Source organism: Silurus meridionalis, chromosome 18 (genome assembly GCF_014805685.1).
Source record: "Silurus meridionalis isolate SWU-2019-XX chromosome 18, ASM1480568v1, whole genome shotgun sequence".
NCBI lineage: Eukaryota > Metazoa > Chordata > Actinopteri > Siluriformes > Siluridae > Silurus > Silurus meridionalis.
Window position 1 is genome coordinate 24,229,905 of NC_060901.1, and position 22,007 is coordinate 24,251,911.

At 39.5% G+C, this 22,007-nt stretch overlaps 1 protein-coding gene across 4 annotated transcripts in view; it reads right to left on the reverse strand.

Annotated features, from left to right (window-relative positions):
* The window catches only part of sash1a (SAM and SH3 domain containing 1a), a 231,284-nt gene that overhangs the window by 38,145 nt on the left and 171,132 nt on the right, over window positions 1-22,007 (reverse strand). For 3 of the 4 annotated variants that reach the window (XM_046873879.1, XM_046873877.1, XM_046873881.1), the window contains exon 2: window positions 6,751-6,879. In XM_046873879.1, the coding sequence (XP_046729835.1) occupies window positions 6,751-6,879 (129 nt within the window). Of the gene's footprint in view, window positions 1-6,750; window positions 6,880-18,941; window positions 19,521-22,007 lie in introns of those variants that run through there. The other variant, XM_046873880.1, reaches the window with a different exon arrangement.

Here is a 22,007-nt window from a genome sequence, read left to right on the forward strand (position 1 = left end):
GGAAACACAACACAAAACACTACATGTCTGAACCTGAAATACACCGCCTGGTGGGCAACGAGACAGGGAGGAAGAACAAAAAAAGTGTGTCAAAGAGATAGAGACACCACTCTCTCAGTGAAGGAAGGCGTAGAAGCCAGATTATGTCTGAAATTCTCCCAGAATGCCTCATTCTCCTGACCCCTGTTTCTCACCAAACATAAAAATGATTAAAGGGAAACAGGTTAAACCGAGCGGCTCGGCTTATGGATCATTACTGCTGGAGCAGTGACTTGGGGCAGATAACAGGGACTGTTTCCACATGTCTTTCTGCAGCACACACACACACACACACACACACACACCTTGAGGTTGTTATACTGGCTTTTAACTACGTGTATGCATGTGCTAGATGTCTGACACACGGTCGTTTGAATTGCACCATGTGACAGTGTCTCAAATCACAACACTCAGTTTGGAGTGAACCGGTTTTCCTATTACAGTCTTTACATTCTGAAAACCTCTCACATGCCATTTAAACCGTAGCAGACGTCAGGATTTTCCACATTACTCAATCATTTTTTAATTTATAATCAGTGTTTATGATTTGAGAAGCAGGTCATGACAACATTTACGACGACGGTGAACCTCAAAACAGGGCTGGCCAACGTGATTAACATTGTTGTGCATGAAATCATTAAACTTTCTACAATTAGACTTGAAACCTGATGGACGGGTATGTTTTGGGTCTGAGGTGCCACTTAGTGAAAGTTGTATTCAATTAGAGGTCGACTGAAGGACTTTTGGATTTTACCGATGCCAGGAGCAAGGTTAGATTGTACTTGCTGTGATGTGGTGATATAAAATGAATAAGATGTTCTTTATAAGTTCTTTAATCATATATAAAATATTTTAGAATATTTTAAAAAATCGAATAAAAGAAATCGAATTAATGCAACACACTATATCATATGATTAAACTCACTGATCAATTAAATTGGCACAAGTGAAATTAATTAAATAAAATGTAATAAATGGAAAAAAAAATCATTCAACAGTTCGCACTTGTTAGACCACATTTGGGTAATACAGATGTGAATGTGTGTTCATGTGTGTGTTTTACATTGTACATTACATTTTCTAAATACATGTTGTACTGTTCTACTTATTTCCACATACTTTAACAAATGTCTTCATTCTTTCTTCCTTCATTCTTTCATTCCTTCATCTCCCATGATTTGTGGAATTGTCAGGATTTTCTCCTTTTAAGGATTTTTGGCTGATAGCCGAAAGTTCCAGCAATCAACCATCTATGCAGATTAATCGGTAAAACTAATGTTTTCTACAGTCATACTTCAAGCTGTCCAAAGTGACTGTAACACCATTGTGCTGTAGTCAATCTTACACATATAATAAACGTTTTTCAGCCATGTTTTTGGCTAAAAGATTTTTCAGGCCGTTACTAGAAGACGGAAGATTTGATCTGCAGACAGTCAGAGATAACGAGAGAGAAGATTTGGAGATAAATAGGGGATGTGGGTTGTGCAGGGTGACAGGCGTGATGTCGGGATGTGTGTGTGAGAGATAATGTTACACTCCGTTACACTCAGACGTTCGAAGTCATTTTGCCATTTTCGTTTTTCATGTGTTTAAGCTCCAAAGTGTGTGTGGAGTTCGGTCGAGCCTGCTGAGTGATGAGAAAGGAATAAATATTCCTCAGTGATAATCAGTGCTAATATAAATGTTGACTGAATGAAATAAGGTGTATTGGGGAAGTGGTTGCTCAGTGGTTGAAATGTTCAGATCGAAAGGTCGTGATTTCAAATCCCAGCACCCGCAAAGCTTCACGGCTCGGCCCATGAGCAACGCATTTATCTCCAAACTGCTCAGTTGTATAAAATGTAAGTCGCTGTACAAAATGTAAAAAGTTATTTAAAGGTAAATGTGCTACAGAGTTTACTGTCATTTCTATAGGCAGCCATTTTGATTTGATGTCACTTATTGAACTCGGGCTTCAGAAGACATATTTGAGTTTCTGAACAGGAGTTCCAGGTTGAGAGGTGAATTTATTTTTGTTAATTTTCTCTAGAAGATCAGTAATTTGAACAGAAGAAAAAGTGTGTGAGAAAACTCTGCAGGCTTTGGGTGTTTGAGTGTATGAGGCATCTCAGAGAACCTGAGTGTTTCTCCCGGGGTTTATTGATGATGAGGTGACTGAAAGAAACTTTCTGTATCACGTCTCAGAAATTGAAACAAACTGAAATGGAAATTTTGTGTGTGTGTGTGTGTGAAATTGCCCGAGAAAGCGCCTGTTTGGCAAAAATAGAAAGCCTGAATGGAGAAGCGAAAGCAGACGAGTGGTGTGAACATTTACATTTGGACTTTTCCCCCTACACTGTCCACATGCAATGCAGGAATTCTAGCGGTCAGCCTTCATCCTGCACTTCGCACACACTCCATAATGAAGACATTGTGTGAGAGGATCTTATACTCCGAGCTCTGTGTTTAGTTACAGATTGAATAGACCCTGTCTCCCTTGACACTGTGCTGATGGGATTTATCGTTGTCTTCAGTTATAGTGAAATAACCTTTAACCTCCGCTCTCCCCAACTGTGAAGCTCTGGGTTTTACATGCCTCATGGGCTGAGGTTAGTTTCCTGGAGGTTTGTACGAATATGGGAACGGTTAAAGTAGAAAAAAAAATAAAAGAAACATAAGAAAAGAGATCACCTTCTGGAGATGCAGATGTGAGGAGTTTTTCGAAAGGTCATGAAAAAGTCATGTCGTAGAGACATAAATATCAGCCCATTAACTTGGCATTTACACAGCCAATCAGCACTGAGATAATCACCTGCTATTGGCCTACAGGGAGCTGAGAGGAAGACTGGCTGGCAGCCACCAGCACCGAATTTTTCTGTTCCTTTCCTTAGTGTGCTTATAAATGCCATTAGATGTCAAGCCTACATGAAGTCAAATATAAACTGGTTTTAATAACAACCTCAAAAATTAGCGAAGCAATAAGAATATCTGCAATGATGAGGTGCAAAGCTAAACAATGTGCACTGAGCTTGACAAATTCTAAAGGAACAGCCAGTCTCTGGGCAAAAGCTCATTCTTTGGATTTGAAGCTAATGCCTGAAGCTACAATGGGCTTTAATATTCTCTTTTATTCTATAATCAGGCTTAATCTCGGTCTGAAGAAAAAAAAAACAAACAAACAAAAAAAACAATTCCTTTGGGTGCAACATCTCTGTATAACCTTCACAGAGTTCTTTACAGTCGTTAAAAACCCTGAGAAAAAAATCCAACCCTGAAACCGCACAGTTATCATATCTAATGCTATGGGGAATTATTTCTTCTTGAAGTTCCGTTATTAAATGGGAAGCGTTTCTCAATGAGTCAGCATGAACGACAGAAATAGCGTCTGAAGATCAAAGCGCAATCACGAGTCAATAACAAAAGCATGATGGGAAAAAACCTCCGTATCGTCCACGCTAACGAAGCAGAGGTTTATTATAGATAGCTGTTCACACTCCATACATCTCTGTGTCTCGATCCACTCAGAAAATACTAGAAATGACTAATAAGTGAGGAGATACACAGCTGCAGAAATAAAAACAAATCTTTTCAGAAAATAACAGCATTTGTAAAAGATAAACTGGAACAATTTTTCTCATTTTCCCTCTTCTTTCTTCTACTGATATTTCTGATGAGCTTATACTGATATGTACACACACACGTGTGTATACAGTAGATGTATTTTAGAACAGGGGTCCCCTGGGGATCGCTGTCTGACATGCATCTGATAGAGATGTAATGTTTTTTTTTTATTTTGATAAATAGTATATTTGAAAAAATGATAAAAAAATACAAAATAAATAAAATGGTACGGCACTGGCGGTAAAAATTTTTTCAAAAGGCAATAAGCTGCTGATCCTGACGCAATTGCCTGGATGGGTGGATCTGAACTCGTTAGATAAGGTGACATTATATTCTCCAGCAGTTCAGTGGTCTGTAGCCTGAGATTCCTGTCTTAAACAGATCAATTTTATCCATTAAGAATGAAATGTAAAACTAATATCACGACATCAAAACCACACACAAATACGTCGTTAACGACTGGCCTTAACCGAGCCCTGAATTCATTTTTTTCAAGACGAGGATCGCTAAACTGCTTCTTCGCCATAGCTGGAAATTAAAAACTGTTTTACGTCTGTGTTACGATCCAAGAAAGACTGGCACCGATAACAGAAAGCTGATTGGCTGTTGCATGTTGGTCTCATTTGTAGTCGGAATACAGCGAATTATATTTGGTCTAACAAAAGACCAACTACAACACCAAGAAAATGACTTAAGATTTAGAACAGCGAACTTAAGACGTTTTAAAGCTTAAAATGGAGATACATTTTTAAAACTTCATGAAAACCTTGAGATCGAGACAAAATCCGATGTGGATTTTTGTAGCTGTAGTATCACACATAAATTCACTGCAATTTGAAAAGTGATGTGTATTCGATGTGATACTTTTCTGCTCAACACGGTTTCAAAGAGTGATTATTTATACAAATCTGTCTCAACTTTACATACGGTTGTGTATGAAAATCCCAGGAGATCAGTAGTTACATAAATACTCAAACCAGCTATGGATGCTTTCATCGTTGCGTGAGTGTGTCCGAGAACGCGTATTTAACCCTTTTTACACCTGTATTTAATACCATTCACTTGTCTTTAGATCACGTGAGATGGATTACTACCAATTCTAAATGAACATGGACATCATACATCCCTCATTCGGGTTTCCAAAGACAATGTTTTTTTTGTTTTTTGGTTTTGATGAGGGACTCGGGACTTCTCTAAAAAAAGAAGTGAAAGTTCTGTTTTGGTTTCTCTCATTCTCATTTCATGTTCTTGCCATTGTGTAAAAAAATCCCAGGCAACTCCTGTTTTTCAGGGTGGAGGAAACAGGTGTTTTGAGAGAGAAAAGGACAGAGTGTCTTAACAAACACTAAGGCAACACAAGCCGAGTGAAGCCCCGCTGGAGATCTTCTCCTCATGGATAGAAACCCTTTGAGCAAACCAAACAGACAGGGGAAAGAGAACGAGGCAGCTAGAAATGTGCTGAAAACTCGATGTTTTTGCAGTGAATATCTCTGACATGTGATTATAGGGCTGCAGAGGACATTTGGTGAAAATAAATAAATAGGTCTGTATTGACTGCAAGAAAGTTTCCAGTTCCCAGTTTCCGTGCGGTTTCCAGTCAAATTCGTGAAGCTATGCTTTCGTGGATCAAACCTGGTCTCTGGTCAAAAGAGCAATTAGGATGCCAGGCAATGGTAATATATACATATATAATAAAATTATTCATCATTAGAAACATGAAAAATGTAGTATGTGCATAAATTACATACACAGTCAATGGGCATTTTAACAGGAACACCATACTAACAAAGTGAACTCTTATTTAACACATGCGTGGAGTTAAAAAGCCAAGAATAATTAGTGTGTGTCAAGAAAACATTCCCTACACCAATATACCACCACCCTGTTGACACAAAGCAGGTTTGAGAAGACAGCTGTTGATGCCAAACTCTACCATCTGCAAGCCATTCCAAAAAAATGACATCCTTCAGACTAGAGAAATATTTTTCCAGTCTTCATCTGTCCAGTTTTACTGAGTTTGTGCAGATTCTTGCTCTTGGCTCACACACGTGGGACTTGACGTTTTCTTCTGCTATTTTATTCTTACGGCCTGTTCTTAGATGCGTTTCTGCTCATCGCGGTTGTAAAGGACAATTTACAAGCCATTGCCATCAACAGAACTGCCACTCTCTTGCTGCTTTTGCAGCGTTCTACGTAAACCTGAGACTGCTGCGTGTGAAAATCCCAGGAGATGGGCGGTTACTGAAATACTCGAACCCGACCATCTGGCACCAACAACCACACCACTGTTAAAGATCACATTGTTCTCCATTCTTATGTTTCATGTGAATATTAACTAAAGCCTGTTGCCTGCACCTGCAGCTTTTTATGCTCTGTGCTGCTGCCACATGATTGACTAATTGAATAGCTGCATGGATGAGCAGGTGTTTGTAATAATTAGGGTTTACAAGTTAACAAATGGTGAATGTATATATAATAACTCAAAAAGTGCACACAAGAAAGAAAACTCCTGCGTATGCATGTGGCCCCGTTTTGTGCCCACGTTCATAAATGAGACCCCAGAGTTTAGCAGGTGGTGCGTCAGTAATAATGGTCCGTGGGGAAACAATGCTCTTTGTGTAGTTAAATGGACTAAACAAAGCCTCAAGGCTAATTATTTGCCACAATGTTTTTGTATTCGAGTTACTCAAGGAATCGTTATAGCCCTAATAGGGAATGTACACCAATCAGGCATAACATTATGGCAATATAACATAATGAGTGGTAAAGTAAATAACACTGATTATCTCGTCATTGTGGCCCCTGTTGTAGGTAAGGTATATTATGCAGTAAGTAAACATTTTGTCCTCAAAGTTGACGTGTTATAAGCAGGAAAAATGGGCGAGCGTAAGGATTTGAGCGAGTTTGACAAGGGCCAAATTGTGACGTCTAGACGACCAGTACAATGGCTAGTCTGCTACAATGCTGTGTGTGTACGCTGTGCATTGGATTGGGTTAATGGATTCCAGATCTACTCTTCAGACCTTCATGGCTGACACACTGGATGTACATCATTAAGCACCCCAGCATTTGGGATTCCTCACTGCTCTGACTACTGAAAAACAAACTCACCATTTCGAGTTCCTGCGAGATGCGACGCCTGCGTAGCTCCTCCATGCGCTCGGTGACGTCACTGAAGCACGTGTTGTAATATTCCGAGTATTCCTGCGCTAGATCATCGATATTACCCAGAGAGCCATCCTGCTTACACACACACACAAAGAGGCAGGAAGAACACTGATGAGATGAAGCCAATAATCAGCAAATATTCATATAATATAGAAAGTTATATACGTTAGAAATAATGCAGAAGTGTGTCATAGGCAGTGTGAAGTATGGATTATGGGAAATGCCACAGTTTCACACACCTCGCTACACAGTCATCTCACACACTGTTCTTAATTCTGATTATTATCAACATAATTACACAATGGCTATCAATTAATAATGACACACTGGCTAATAATTATAATTACACACTGGCTATAATTAATAACTACACACTGGCTATTAATTATAATTACACACTGGCTATAATTAATAATGACACACTGCCTATAATTAATCATTACACACTGGATATAATTATAAATTACACAATGGCTATTAATTAATAATTACACACTGGCTATTAATTAATAACTACACACTGGCTATAATTAATAATTACACACTGGCTATTAATTAATAACTACACACTGGCTATAATTAATAATTACACACTGGCTATTAATTATAACTACACACTGGCTATAATTAATAATTACACACTGGCTATTAATTAATAACTACACACTGGCTATTAATTAATAACTACACACTGGCTATAATTAATAATTACACACTGGCTATTAATTAATAACTACACACTGGCTATAATTAATAATTACACACTGGCTATTAATTAATAACTACACACTGGCTATAATTAATAATTACACACTGGCTATTAATTATAACTACACACTGGCTATAATTAATAACTACACACTGGCTATTAATTATAATTAGACACTGGCTATAATTAATAATTACACACTGGCTATTAATTATAATTAGACACTGGATTTAATTAATAACTACACACTGGCTATTAATTATAATTAGACACTGCCTATTAATTAATAACTACACACTGGCTATAATTAATAAGTACACACTGGCTATCAAATAATAATTACACACTGGCTATCAATTAATAATTACACACTGGCTATCAATTAATAATTACACACTGGTTATCAATTAATAATTACACACTGGTTATCAATTAATGATTACACTCTGGCTATCAAATAATAATTACACACTGGCTATCAATTAATAATTACACACTGGCTATCAATTAATGATTACACTCTGGCTATCAAATAATAATTACACACTGGCTATCAATTAATAATTACACACTGGTTATCAATTAATGATTACACACTGGTTATCAATTAATGATTACACTCTGGCTATCAAATAATAATTACACACTGGCTATCAATTAATAATTACACACTGGCTATCAAATAATAATTACACACTGGTTATCAATTAATAATTACACTCTGGCTATCAAATAATAATTACACACTGGCTATCAATTAATAATTACACACTGGCTATCAAATAATAATTACACACTGGTTATCAATTAATAATTACACTCTGGCTATCAAATAATAATTACACACTGGCTATCAATTAATAATTACACACTGGCTATCAATTAATAATTACACACTGGTTATCAATTAATAATTACACACTGGTTATCAATTAATAATTACACACTGGCTATCAATTAATAATTACACACTGGTTATCAATTAATAATTACACACTGGTTATCAATTAATAATTACACACTGGCTATTAATGAATAATTACACACCGGTTGTTGACAATTCCCTCTTTATTTGTTCACAACTGAAAGCAGCTGTAGCTCACTGTACTCATGCCTTCACGTAGAGTGATACGACTCCGTCACTGATTATTCGTATAACAGTGTTCTCATGCTCTCAGTGTGGTTTTAATTAAATCGCTGGGATGAAGGCGGTGTTTGAGTCATGAACAGTGAGTGGCATTCTCTGCTCCACAAAGCCAGATTCATTTACAAATTCAAAAGCAGACACGGACACACACACACACACACACACACAACACATACACATACACACAAAATGACCTTTCTTGACCCCTACAGCTGTCTGGGTGTGTGAGCACATACATTCATCTGTGGTGCTGCCTGCCTATGACCTCAACCAGTAGCTGAGTATGTCCGTCTATGTGTATGTGTGTGTGTGTGTGTGTGTGTGTGTGTGTGTGTGTGTGTGTGTGTGTGTGTGTGTATAAAACCCCATTACCCGTGACTCAGACCTCATACTGAAATAAAACTGAAATGCCTTTGATGTCAGATGTTTGAAATCAGATTAATAAAGGTTGTGTGAAGTAAAACACATAATTGAATGTACAGAATATGGAGATCTTTCCCTGAGCTGGCTCAGACCTCCTGCTCATTACCGATACCCTTTAAAGCACTTCGCACTCAGTAGTCAAGCAGAAATGCCTCCTTCCTGGCCGGCAATGGCTGAGCCAAACACACACATCCTGTCATTGTATGTGTGGTTCTGAGGTAGGAAACCGAGGGCCTCACACACCCCAGCGCAAAGCATGTATCCTGAACTCTACAGATTTACAGTTTTACAGACGGGAGGCAGAGCTCTGGAGTAATAACATTTGAATCGTTGCAGTATTGTCTCCCTGTACCACATTCAGAACAGGAATTATAAACGATTAACTGAGCACTAGGGGTGAAACAGTACACGCGTTCGTACCGAACCGTTTCAGTACAGGGCTTTCGGTTTTGTTCATGTGTCCCGAAATCGCCACCATTTTAGTTTTTACAAGTCTGATGATATGGATCTTTGTTTTGCATTTCTTCCAAACTGTAAATCTTGTGTGCCGTTACACTGCTACTAAGCACAGTGATGAAACGTCATGCTGCGATATGGAAATTGATCACCGTGGAGAAATTCCAAAGATTGTGAGGGAATTGTGGGAATTTTTCCAGTTTTCCCAAATGTATAGGAGCTGAATTTAAATTCTCCTGTGAGGAAATGCATTTGCTGGAAGCGCACCTGTCGTTGTTTCTACGTCATTCCTTTTGTTTGGTTTGGAGTTTCGTTTTTATTTTTCAGCCTTGACGTTCGAACCCAGCATCATAATACAAAAGCCTGAGGACTTGAGGAGGCTGAGAACAAGAATCTTCTCAACCTGTTTTAGAAAATAAGCAAGTCATCACCAAATCAGCATCAAGTTTTAGTTCTCACACGTCCACTGATTCCCATCCCACACTCCAATTCTCCATGAACATTGCTCCAGATGATTGAGATTCCCAGTGGAGCACACTGTGCACACACACATTCCAAGGCCTACATTCCAATATGCTTGCGCAAAAACACACACACACACACAATGAGCAGTTCAAAGACTCAGCAAATACTCAGCATTAATATGATAGCGGGGTTTCAGAAATTCCTTTCACATGAGAATCTAATCAAAATCCACTCCAAGCTATAGTGAAGTCATCAATCACCAGAGAACAAAACACTCTCAGAGCTCCATGAGTAAAACAACTCATGTTCTGATAGACAAGAACCTTTCTTCTCTTTCTTATACGAACGCAAGCAAAATAAACACACTGCGCATCCAAACCCGAGGGGGTTTTTGAGCAGATGATGTTTCGCTGTAAGTCAGAAACTGTGCACTGATTCTTTCAAAACATTCCCCTGACCTAGGCAGGAGGCTCGAGCCAGGATTTAGCTGGAAGGACAGAGCAGAAGCCTGGCAGGGACAGACAAAGGCAGCACAGTGAGGACATGCACAGACCTTGTAAGGCTAAAAGGAACTCCTGACAGACCAAGTGAGCAGGAAAAAAACTCAAACATATAATGGATTCTTTTCCCATTTAAACGTCGATATTTTTTTCTTACTAGCACAAATCATCATCGACTTCAAACACTGACTTCAACAGTTGTACGAGCACCGCCCACATTTATTAAGCTCCACCTATCAGGAACTAGTGATGAGTGTTTATAAAATGATTGACAGGGGGGAGGTGGCAGCTTAGTGGTTAAAGCAATGGACTTTGGATTTGAACATTTTTTAATCCCAGCCATAATAAACTGAAATTTCTGGGCCCTTAACCTCATAACTGCTCAATTATATGAATGATATACATGTAATGTCCACGCTAATACAGTTTCGTTTAAAAAACGCAGATTTTGGTCCAAATAAAAACATAGCTTTTTTTTTTAAACGCTCAAACGCTTAAAAGTGGTCAATTTAAAAATGTCATTGTTGCATTGCAGTGTGGACTTTGAAAAATAAGGCTTTTAAAAATAATGATGCATTTTTAGTCAGTAAATGGGCGCCGGTGGGGGATTGACCCTGGTCGAAGCTTTTTTACGTTTTGCTCACAAGCAGTACACGGACGAAAGCATTTTCAGATGTTTCAGTGTGGATTAGCAACTTTAGAAAACGATTGAAAACGAAAGTGTTTACGTTTTCTGACAAAAATTAAATCGAAAAATTCTGTTTTGAAATTGATCTGCATTAGTGTAGACGTGGCCTAAGTCGCTACAGGCGTCTGCCAAATGCTGTAAATGTAAATTGACAGGATTCATATCCAAATAAAAAAGTATTTCATAGCAGGATAAAATCCCTGTTTGAAAACATGAGATTCTGAGGTAAAAAAAAATGTCTGCATTTCAATTTGGCTCGTCAGTGTTTTTATTTCGGGTTTACGCGGATGTCATGTCATGACATGTGATGACCGTTACAGATAAATTCTAGCTAGCATGCTAACACTAGTTAAAACACTGAGCACAAAGTTTTGCTCAGCGATTTCCTGTACAGGTTTTAAGTCAGGAACTGTTAGTATCACTTCGGACATAAAATTCTTTGCGGTCTGGAAGAAATGAGACGTGGAAGCAGACAGGATGTTGGTTTTTACGGAGGGAGGAACAGGCTGCCTAGTAAAGTTCTGATCAGCAACACACAATCCTGAACCCTCGACTAGAAACAAACCTGCTTAGTGATTTCACAGACACACTACACTCAACTGCACTGCACATGCCCCCGATTCTCATTATCATACCTGGCATTCCACACCAGCGCTGAGGGAATGATGCAAGCTCAACATGTGTGTGTGTGTGTGTGTGTGTGTGTGTGTGTGTGTGTGTGTGTTTGTCTTTCCAGCTGGGATCCCTGTACTAACACAAAACTCATGTGTTGCAAGGAGTTATGGGCATGAATTTAATAATCCGAGTTAAGCATAAAATATTATTTTGCAAAACAGCTGAGTCAATGAGGATACAAACACACACACACACACACACACACACACACACACACACACACACACACACACACACACACACACACAGGGTTGGGCTGTGTTTTCATCCTTTTTTTTATAATAGCTTTTTAATGTGATATTGGACTTTTCTCCTGATTTGTTTTGAAAAGTCTCCAGGCGTCTCCATGCTGAGATGATCACAGCTCTATGGAACGTTGGGTCACTTTATTATTCCTCTCTGAGGATCTCTTATTATCCTGGGGGTGGCATGTTTGGATATGTGGGATGTGAGACCAGAAACAGAAGGACAGTCCTGGATTGGACAGTCAGGGTGTTTACGAGTTTAAGTCAGCTTGCTCAATCCTACATCTGGAGCCTTTTCCTGGTAAGTGAAAGGAGAAGACTGTGGTACTAAATCTGAAATTCACTCGAATTTGAATCCAGTGGAAACTGGATTAATTTTTTGACATTTGACAGTTTTACACTGTTTTCTGTCATCTTTATTAAGTGTCTCCGGACTGTGCGCCACCTGTCAGTAATAGGACACCCTCGCCACTCGCCACGCATTTTTATGCAAGTCCCGAGTTGAACACCCCTCGTGGTCAGATCCATCTCAGAAAAGAAAGAGAAAAGGAAAAGGAGAAATAACATGGAAGTTCTTTCTCCTGATTTATGCCTGGCCTCTGACCAGATAATCAATCACTCAGCATTCCTGACCCTCACAGAATGAGCATTTCTACAACAGCGAACAGTAAAACGTTCAATTTCTGTCATTCGAATCAAAATACAGCAACAATAATCCAATATTGAATTATTGTTATTCTTCTCATTCAGTTTCTTCCGATAGATTTCAGCTCATTAGCAGAAAAAGGAAACAGCAACACAGATCGCAGTTTGCTCCTCTGAATGAAAGCTAACTGCAGGGCGTCCCAACAATCACTGCTCTTTCTTTTACATGGTAACCAGTGAGGGCTTGCAAACTATTCACAGTTCAGACATGATCCACCAACACACATCTTCACATGCCGGACGGATTTCCACGATAGTGAGACTTGTGTGGAAGCTTCAATGTATGGTAATGCATATGCATGGAATTTGTCTTCCTTTTTTGCATTAGGTTACAATGAAAGTAAAAGACAAGCATGCAGTTTTCTTCATGGTGTGTTTTTTCTTTTAAGAAACACCAATATAGTCAAGGTCAAGGCTGTAGAAAATATAGAGCATGTTCTCAACATTTACTTCTCTTCAGGATAAAAGTTGGAATTACAACTACAGCATTCCTGAAGGTTCTGTGGGTATTAGAGCACCTGTTGAGCCAGCTGAACAGCACAGAGGTCAGGGTGGGGCGGCTTTATGACTAGTTTATGAACATAAAATACCTTCGGATGGTTCTGCAGACCTGCTCCAGTTCCATAGAGTTTGTAGCCTGAACAGATAATGAGTAGGAAATGTGAGAGTGAACAGAAAGTGGCTTGAACAGGAAAGTAGAACCAGGAAAGAGAAACGGCTTCTGATCAACTAATATAAGATTGAGGCCGGGGGGGGTTGTTGAGTCAGAGAAGCCAGGATGGTATACACCAGGGGACATCAGAGGCAGTTTGGGGTCAGAGGTGCTCTTCCACCCTTATCAGGAATCTTCCTCTGGACATCCGCAGGGGCAGGATGGAGAGGAAACCAGGAAGGACCAGATGGGAAGGATTAAGGGTGTGAGGAAGACAAGGTGAGAAAAGGTTATGTCTGTGCTGTGGATTTAATGTGTATGAAGTGGTATCAGAAAAGAGAGGGAGACTTAGTACTAGTTATTGCTGACACAGCAATTTATTTACTTTAAATGAATGCTCATATAACTGCACATGAAGGACATATGATTGAGGAAAGTGGCAAGACGGATGTGTGACCATGATGTGGTTGTTTGCAAAAAGCAGCTGAAATTTTACAGCTTACACACACACACACACACACACACCTGATCAGCATTTGGCTGCCATGCCCACCAGGAGTAAAGTTGCAAGGCGTACACAGTGGACACAGCACAGTAAAAAGTCTGGCCAAGACCACACCTACACAACTCATTGCCTCATGTCTTTTTCTCTCAGTGTGTTTTGAAGACAGTCATCGGCGTATTGTGCGCACACAGCGATGCAGAATCACCTCTTTCACATAATGAGTGAGAAAAGAATAGATGTCCTGGTCCAGCCCCTATAAAGAAATCCCCACCCTGTGTTTACACACGCACTTTCTAAACCGGGAGATTCCAGTACAACACTTTTATGTGCCATTTAACAGAAACGTTGGGGGGTAAACATACGACACCCTTTCCACCCTCACCATGAAGATTATACTCTGTAGAAAAGCAGAGCCTCCTAGCTGTCTTTTTTCACTCGCTTATTCCACTTGAACCACACAGAAATGAGACGCACTCTGACCACACTGAAATGGACGCGGTGCCAGTTATTCCAGTTAGAAACATTCCGGGATATGGAACGGTGCTTGGTAAAGCTCGGAATGGCATCTTTCTGCTTAATACATCTATCGCGGGATATTCGCAAACACCACCGCGATTCGGTCGCCGGTTTAAAAGGCGTTTAAAGAGTCGTTAAAATGATTTATAGATATTTAAGGTTTCAAACTAAGTACCAAAAAGCGAGCCAGGAGCATCGCTACTGTATATTTATAAAAGTACAAACTGGAAACACCACCATGGTCTGCTGTAGTTACACGTGTTTAGCGGCAGTGTTTTTCTCTAAACAAAGCGTCGAGCATTTTCCATACTTTTCCATTTGAACCTCACGCTAACACTGTGGGTGATTTTTTTTTTGTGCGAGGACTAACTTTCATTCTCACTCATCTGGTTGAAATAGGTCAAATTATATCACATCATATCATATATCATTTTAGATATGAGTGAAGAAAGGACGTCGTGAATGTGTGTTGCGTTAATTTCACCTCACATTCATTAATTTATAGTTGAAATAAAAATCGGTCAAACAGAAATGCACGCTGCATTAATCGCGCCTTAATTCAATTCGAGTCGTTAAAATTAATTTGCGTTAACGCGTCGTTAATCATTATTTATGATCATGGTTTGTGCTGTAATTAGCGATACTGTATAAATAGTAATTATAAAGGTAGTATTCGCCGGCATTACAACAAACTCATGATTCAGCATTTGTTAGCCACTTTGTACACAATAAAACTATTTCCTTTAATCTCTCTGTTTTTAACCCCAGAACACAGAACATCATCCGTCTTGTGAACCAAACTAAATCAACCCTGGCTCTGTGCCAGCGCTTTCATTTGGTCAAACCTGGAAAGATCAGAGAAGATCCCACATATATATACACACCATATAACACTCCAAAGACTCCTTTCTGCTTGGGCATGTTGTTCTCCAGACTCACTGCACAACTAAAGCTCCCAACCCAGTCATAACATAATCGTCTTTTCAAAACAGTCAAGGCAGGGACGTGCTCGAAAGGGCACGCACTTCTGTGATCCTATTGAAAAGCACTGAAATGCTCAGCAGCTGGATATATATTTACACCATCTGGCTTATGGCCAAACGATTCGTTGTGTTAACGTGACTGAAATGATTCGTAAACACACTACAGAAAGACGATGATTGATTCCTTTTTCTTTTTTGTCTTTTTTTTTCTTTCTTAAACTAGCAGACCGCTGTAATCTGTCAGTTTAGTGTTTGACGTAAAGACTAAATGAACAAAGGAATTTGGAGAATGAGAAACAAGTCTGAAACAATGACACTTTATTTTTTTATAAAACATGGCTGAAAATATATAATCCACAAAGCAGCTAAGAAGAAATAGCAGAGAACAATGTTGTTGTGGGGCACAATCAAGATCCTGTCAAAAGTGTGGAAACACACAGTCATTTATGGTTTCTGAGACACATGCTGGTTCCTTCTGTTTCCATGCAACAAACCCGGTAAAAAGCAAAAACACAAAAATTGGACAGTGAATGGAAGAAAGTTCTGAAGACAGATGAATCGAAGTGTGACATTTCTGTCTCTAACAGAAGAACTTGTCTAGAGAAGAGAAGAGAAGAGAAGAGAAGAGAAGAGAAGAGAAGAGAAGAGAAGAGAAGTTAGCAGACTGCATCTCACCCACACAGTCAAACATGGTTTGGGGCTGTTTTGGAGAGGGAAGATGGAAGCCTCATTCCAGAAAGTGGAAGGAAAACTGAACCAACATGGCTTCCATTCCACACTTCTACACCATGCAATTCTCTCTGCGGTTGATTGGAACCGACTTCACCATACAAGTCAATGATCTGAAACGTACGTCCACTCCATAAGTGTAATTCAGAGATCAAACAGTCGTCTGGAGTGATATCTATCATGGAACAGCCTGTGTAATCACCTAAATCCTATTGAACCTCTCTAGAATGATCTGGATCGCAAGGTCAGAAAGAAATCTCTAACTAGAGAAGACAAGAAGCACGACAAAGTATTTCAGACGAACGTTTGGAGAAACAAACTGTCCGGATGCCGAGCGTGATGATGAGCGTGTAAAGCTGCTAATCGTGCTAAGGGAGGATTTTTCAATGGAAATAAAGATTAACATCTGTACGGGTTTGTTTGTTTGCTCAGTGTAAATCATCATACCTACTGTAGCACCTAGTTTGCCTCTCAAAAAGCATAAAAGATGAGGTGTTTCCAAACTTTGGACATGTTACTTTAGCTATAATAATATTTCGTTGTAATTTATTGAAATCGCATAACATATTGTAACTGTATTGTGGGGACTGTATTTTGTGAAACACCACCACCCTGTTGTGCCTTATGACAAAACTTGTATCTCATTTTGAATTATCTTTGGATTTCTAATGAAGGTATGAAACAGTGGATGTACTGTAATCATGTTTATTAATTTAGGTACTGAATGCACTTTTGGGGAAGTGCGCTCAAAGTTCAAGCTGTTTAAAGTCAAGCATCGGTTGCTGAAAAGAAACATGGTTTCACAAACATCTACATACATTATATATGAAGAACATAAAATCCAATTTGCAGTACTTAATCATCTATAACTTATCTTTTTGAGCAATATCCAAGTTGAATAATGGACATTAAAGCTCAACGTGTCTTCTTATTCATGATATATAAATTGTGTATGTAGCCAACTTCAGGAACTGTTAACATTTAAAGTTAGGAAGCGCATTTCAGCTGCGAGTCCCAAACTCGGTGTCGAAGGCCAAGAGGTTAAATACATCAGGTCGCCATTTGCCACTCTGTCAGTACGCAGATCTGTAGGTCTGTAAATGAAACCTTTATTTCTATTATTCTCACATGACCACATTTTCTGTGTGACTACTAACACCAACCACATATTTCTGTTACAGCAAATGTTTGGTCAGCATAATGACATGCTGATTAGCAAATCTGTGAGAAATCATACCACAAAATACTCAGCAACACACACACACACACACACACACACACACATTCTCACCTCAGCCTTCAAAGCACAAGTTGGCTTGCAGTGAAAATGGCAGTGTCGTTCGAGCTTTGCAGTAAAGTGTAAATAGGCTCTACAACAAGACAAATGGCTTCCTATGTTTACTAGACTGCGTATAAACCCTTTACCGGTCTAAAGACACGGATTATCACCAGGACTACAGCCTAATATGCTTTACCAGGGTCAAACTCCAAACATCACACAATGAAGGAGTCTATTCCACGGAAACACGCTGATGAAAGCGCCAGATTTTTGAATGTCTGAAGCCACAAATAGCAACATTGCACCATGATCGTTTTTACAGCTTCACTTCCCTGATGAAAGACCTCCGAGTGTCCAGTCAGCAATTTTGCCTGATTATTGTTAGAGTTATTATTCTCTGTAGTTAAAATGTTAGTGGCAGTAGTAGAACTGTTAGTAAATCTATTGTAAAATGTTTCATTTGTATATATATATATATATATACAAATTTGGGGGTTTACACAGCGCCTTCAAGAATGAGAATCATGACTGGATCCAGAAGCCCATTACAAGACACTGACACCAAACTGGGAGCCAAATTTGGGAGGGACGAGTCCATTAAATACAGGACACACTGTATTAGTAGGAATAATAGAAGACGCTGTAGTAAATAGTAGGAATAGTATTAGTAATATGGATATTAATAATAAAGGTAGGTATAGTATTAATAATAGTAATAGGGATGGTATTAGTAATGTGAGAAGTATCAGGATCAGAATTGTGTTGGAAATTCAACAGGAAGTTTGGCAGGTACATCACAAGACACTGACACCAAACTGAGAGCCAAGATGGATGTTTTGTAGATAGTTACATTTTGGTAAAAAAAGAAAATAAGCGTATGAGACTTTTGGGACACAGTGTATTAGTGTAAATAGGAGTATGTGCTGTAGAGATGATATCAGTAATCGGGATAGTAATATTAGTAGGAGGAATAGTATTAGTACTATTACTACTAGTAGAAATAGTATATATAGTATCCCTACTATACTATCCCTATTGTAGTGGAGATAGTATTAATATGAGTAGTATTATTAATATTGGTATTAGTATGATGTCGCTTTTTTGTACAGTATTTATGTGATCTGTAAATCTTATATATATCCTGCTGTAAGAGATCACAGTGGTATACACTCTCTCTCTCTCTCTCTCTCTCTCTCTCTCTCTCTTTTATACCCAAATTTCACATTACAGCACAAAGCATCATTTCCACACTCTTCAGTCTTCTCCATGTGCATGTAAACAGTGTGCAAGTGAAGAGGAAAGTTTGCTGACCTGCTGAACTCTGATTTACATGCACACAATGAAGCCCCCTTCTATAGGAGCTTAACACTTTTCTTCTGAACTTCCTCCTTGTGCATCACCCCCTCCCCCAAATCCATGTTTTTTTGGGGGGGTTAAGAGCAAAAAACCAAACTCACCAACATCCCCATCACGTCCGACCACAGCTGGGAGAAGCTGTCGGACACACCGCCTCCTGCTGCCTGAGACTCTGCTGGAGATCCTGGATCCGAATCCATGAGCACAGAAAGCAAATAAAGAAATGATTCCGAAAAAAAAAGGATGTAAAGAATAAAAAAAGAAAATCAACAGTTCATTAAAATATGCACACGCTTTATACGCCTGTTAAATAAAAGCAATCCGAATCCATCCTCGATTCCGCGAGTTTCCTGTTGTTTCCGGTTGTTTTCCATGAGAAGGCGCGCGGACACAGGGCGCGTGGACACAAGGACACAAGGCGCGCGCTCGCCGAACTTTCACGCGCTACTTTCTTTTGACATTCCGGGGCGGAAAGTCGCTCGCGCTTCTGATCCACTGCGCCGCCGGAGCGAACCAACTCCAACCTCGGGGGTGCGCCTTCACACACAACGTGCTAAACGAGAAACAATCACGCGGTAACCGTTAAATCAAGTCGAACACACAGCCGTAATCCTAACAACCACCGAGCTACAAACCGACACGCAGCGATACACGCGACACGACTGTTTTTTTCAGTGTTGTTGAATCCGTCGTGCGCCCCTCTTCTCAGAATGGACTCGCCCTATCCCAGTCACTCCTTCCCCTTCACTGCATTGTGCAGCTGAAACGTTGTTGCTTTCTGGACTTTGCGTTATTATTACATTATAATATTATTATTATCTCCAGAAAGGCGGCCCATTGTGCGCTGTTCCTTTATAAACCTACTCGTGTTCATGTTACAATGGAACAAAGTGACATTTATCCACTGCACCGTGTCCAAAATAAAATGCGCGTGAGAAAAAAAAACGCACAGTCCCTGGTATTTAATAGAAAGACGCCTATAAGAGTGAACGGGTGACGTGCAGGAAGAAAGTGATACTCACTTTAGAGGTTGGTGAAATGTGCAGCAGGTTGAAACAGTTCAAGGCAACGTTTACACCTATAGCATGAGCACGTGTTCCAGGTTCTGGGATTGTGTGCACTCAGGACACGTGTGAACAGGGTTCGAACGTGTTTTCCCGAATTACGATTCAGTCACTCAAACCGCATCTGGAGGTGGATCGGACACGTCATTTCACATCGGTTTATTTGCAGTTTGAACGAAAAAGCTTCCTGCACAATCTGCACAATATAAACCTCTATTAGACAGTCTGGACATCTACTGCACAGTCTAAACATCTACTGCACCGTCAAAACATCTACTGCACAGTCTAAACATCTACTGCACAATCTAAACATCTACTGCACAACTACTGCTGCACAGTCTAAACATCTACTGCACAGTCTAAACATCTACTGCACAACTACTGCTGCACAGTCTAAACATCTACTGCACAGTCCAAACATCTACTGCACAGTCCAAACATCTACTGCACAATATAAACATCTACTGCACAATATAAACATCTACTGCACAGTCTAAACATCTACTGCACAGTCTAAACATCTACTGCACAACTACTGCTGCACAGTCTAAACATCTACTGCACAGTCTAAACATCTACTGCACCGTCAAAACATCTACTGCACAGTCTAAACATCTACTGCACAATCTAAACATCTACTGCACAACTACTGCTGCACAGTCTAAACATCTACTGCACAGTCTAAACATCTACTGCAATCAAAACATCTACTGCACAGTCTAAACATCTACTGCACAATCTAAACATCTACTGCACAACTACTGCTGCACAGTCAAAACATCTACTGCACAGTCCAAACATCTACTGCACAATATAAACATCTACTGCACAGTCCAAACATCTACTGCACAATATAAACATCTACTGCACAGTCTAAACATCTACTGCACAGTCTAAACATCTACTGCACAACTACTGCTGCACAGTCTAAACATCTACTGCACAACTACTGCTGCACAGTCTAAACATCTACTGCACAGTCCAAACATCTACTGCACAATATAAACATCTACTGCACAGTCCAAACATCTACTGCACAATATAAACATCTACTGCACAGTCTAAACATCTACTGCACAGTCTAAACATCTACTGCACAACTACTGCTGCACAGTCTAAACATCTACTGCATAGTCTAAACATCTACTGCACTACTACTGCTGCACAGTCTAAACATCTACTGCACAACTACTGCTGCACAGTCTAAACATCTACTGCACAATATAAACATCTACTGCACAGTCTAAACATCTACTGCACAGTCTAAACATCTACTGCACAACTACTGCTGCACAGTCTGGACATCTACTGCACAGTCTAAACATCTACTGCACAGTCTAAACATCTACTGCACAGTCTAAACATCTACTGCACAACTACTGCTGCACAGTCTAAACATCTACTGCACAGTCTAAACATCTACTGCACTACTACTGCTGCACAGTCTAAACATCTACTGCACAACTACTGCTGCACAGTCTAAACATCTACTGCACAATATAAACATCTACTGCACAGTCTAAACATCTACTGCACAGTCTAAACATCTACTGCACAACTACTGCTGCACAGTCTGGACATCTACTGCACAGTCTAAACATCTACTGCAATCAAAACATCTACTGCACAGTCTAAACATCTACTGCACAATCTAAACATCTACTGCACAACTACTGCTGCACAGTCAAACATCTACTGCACAGTCCAAACATCTACTGCACAATATAAACATCTACTGCACAGTCCAAACATCTACTGCACAATATAAACATCTACTGCACAGTCTAAACATCTACTGCACAGTCTAAACATCTACTGCACAACTACTGCTGCACAGTCTAAACATCTACTGCACAACTACTGCTGCACAGTCTAAACATCTACTGCACAGTCCAAACATCTACTGCACAATATAAACATCTACTGCACAGTCCAAACATCTACTGCACAATATAAACATCTACTGCACAGTCTAAACATCTACTGCACAGTCTAAACATCTACTGCACAACTACTGCTGCACAGTCTAAACATCTACTGCACAGTCTAAACATCTACTGCACTACTACTGCTGCACAGTCTAAACATCTACTGCACAACTAC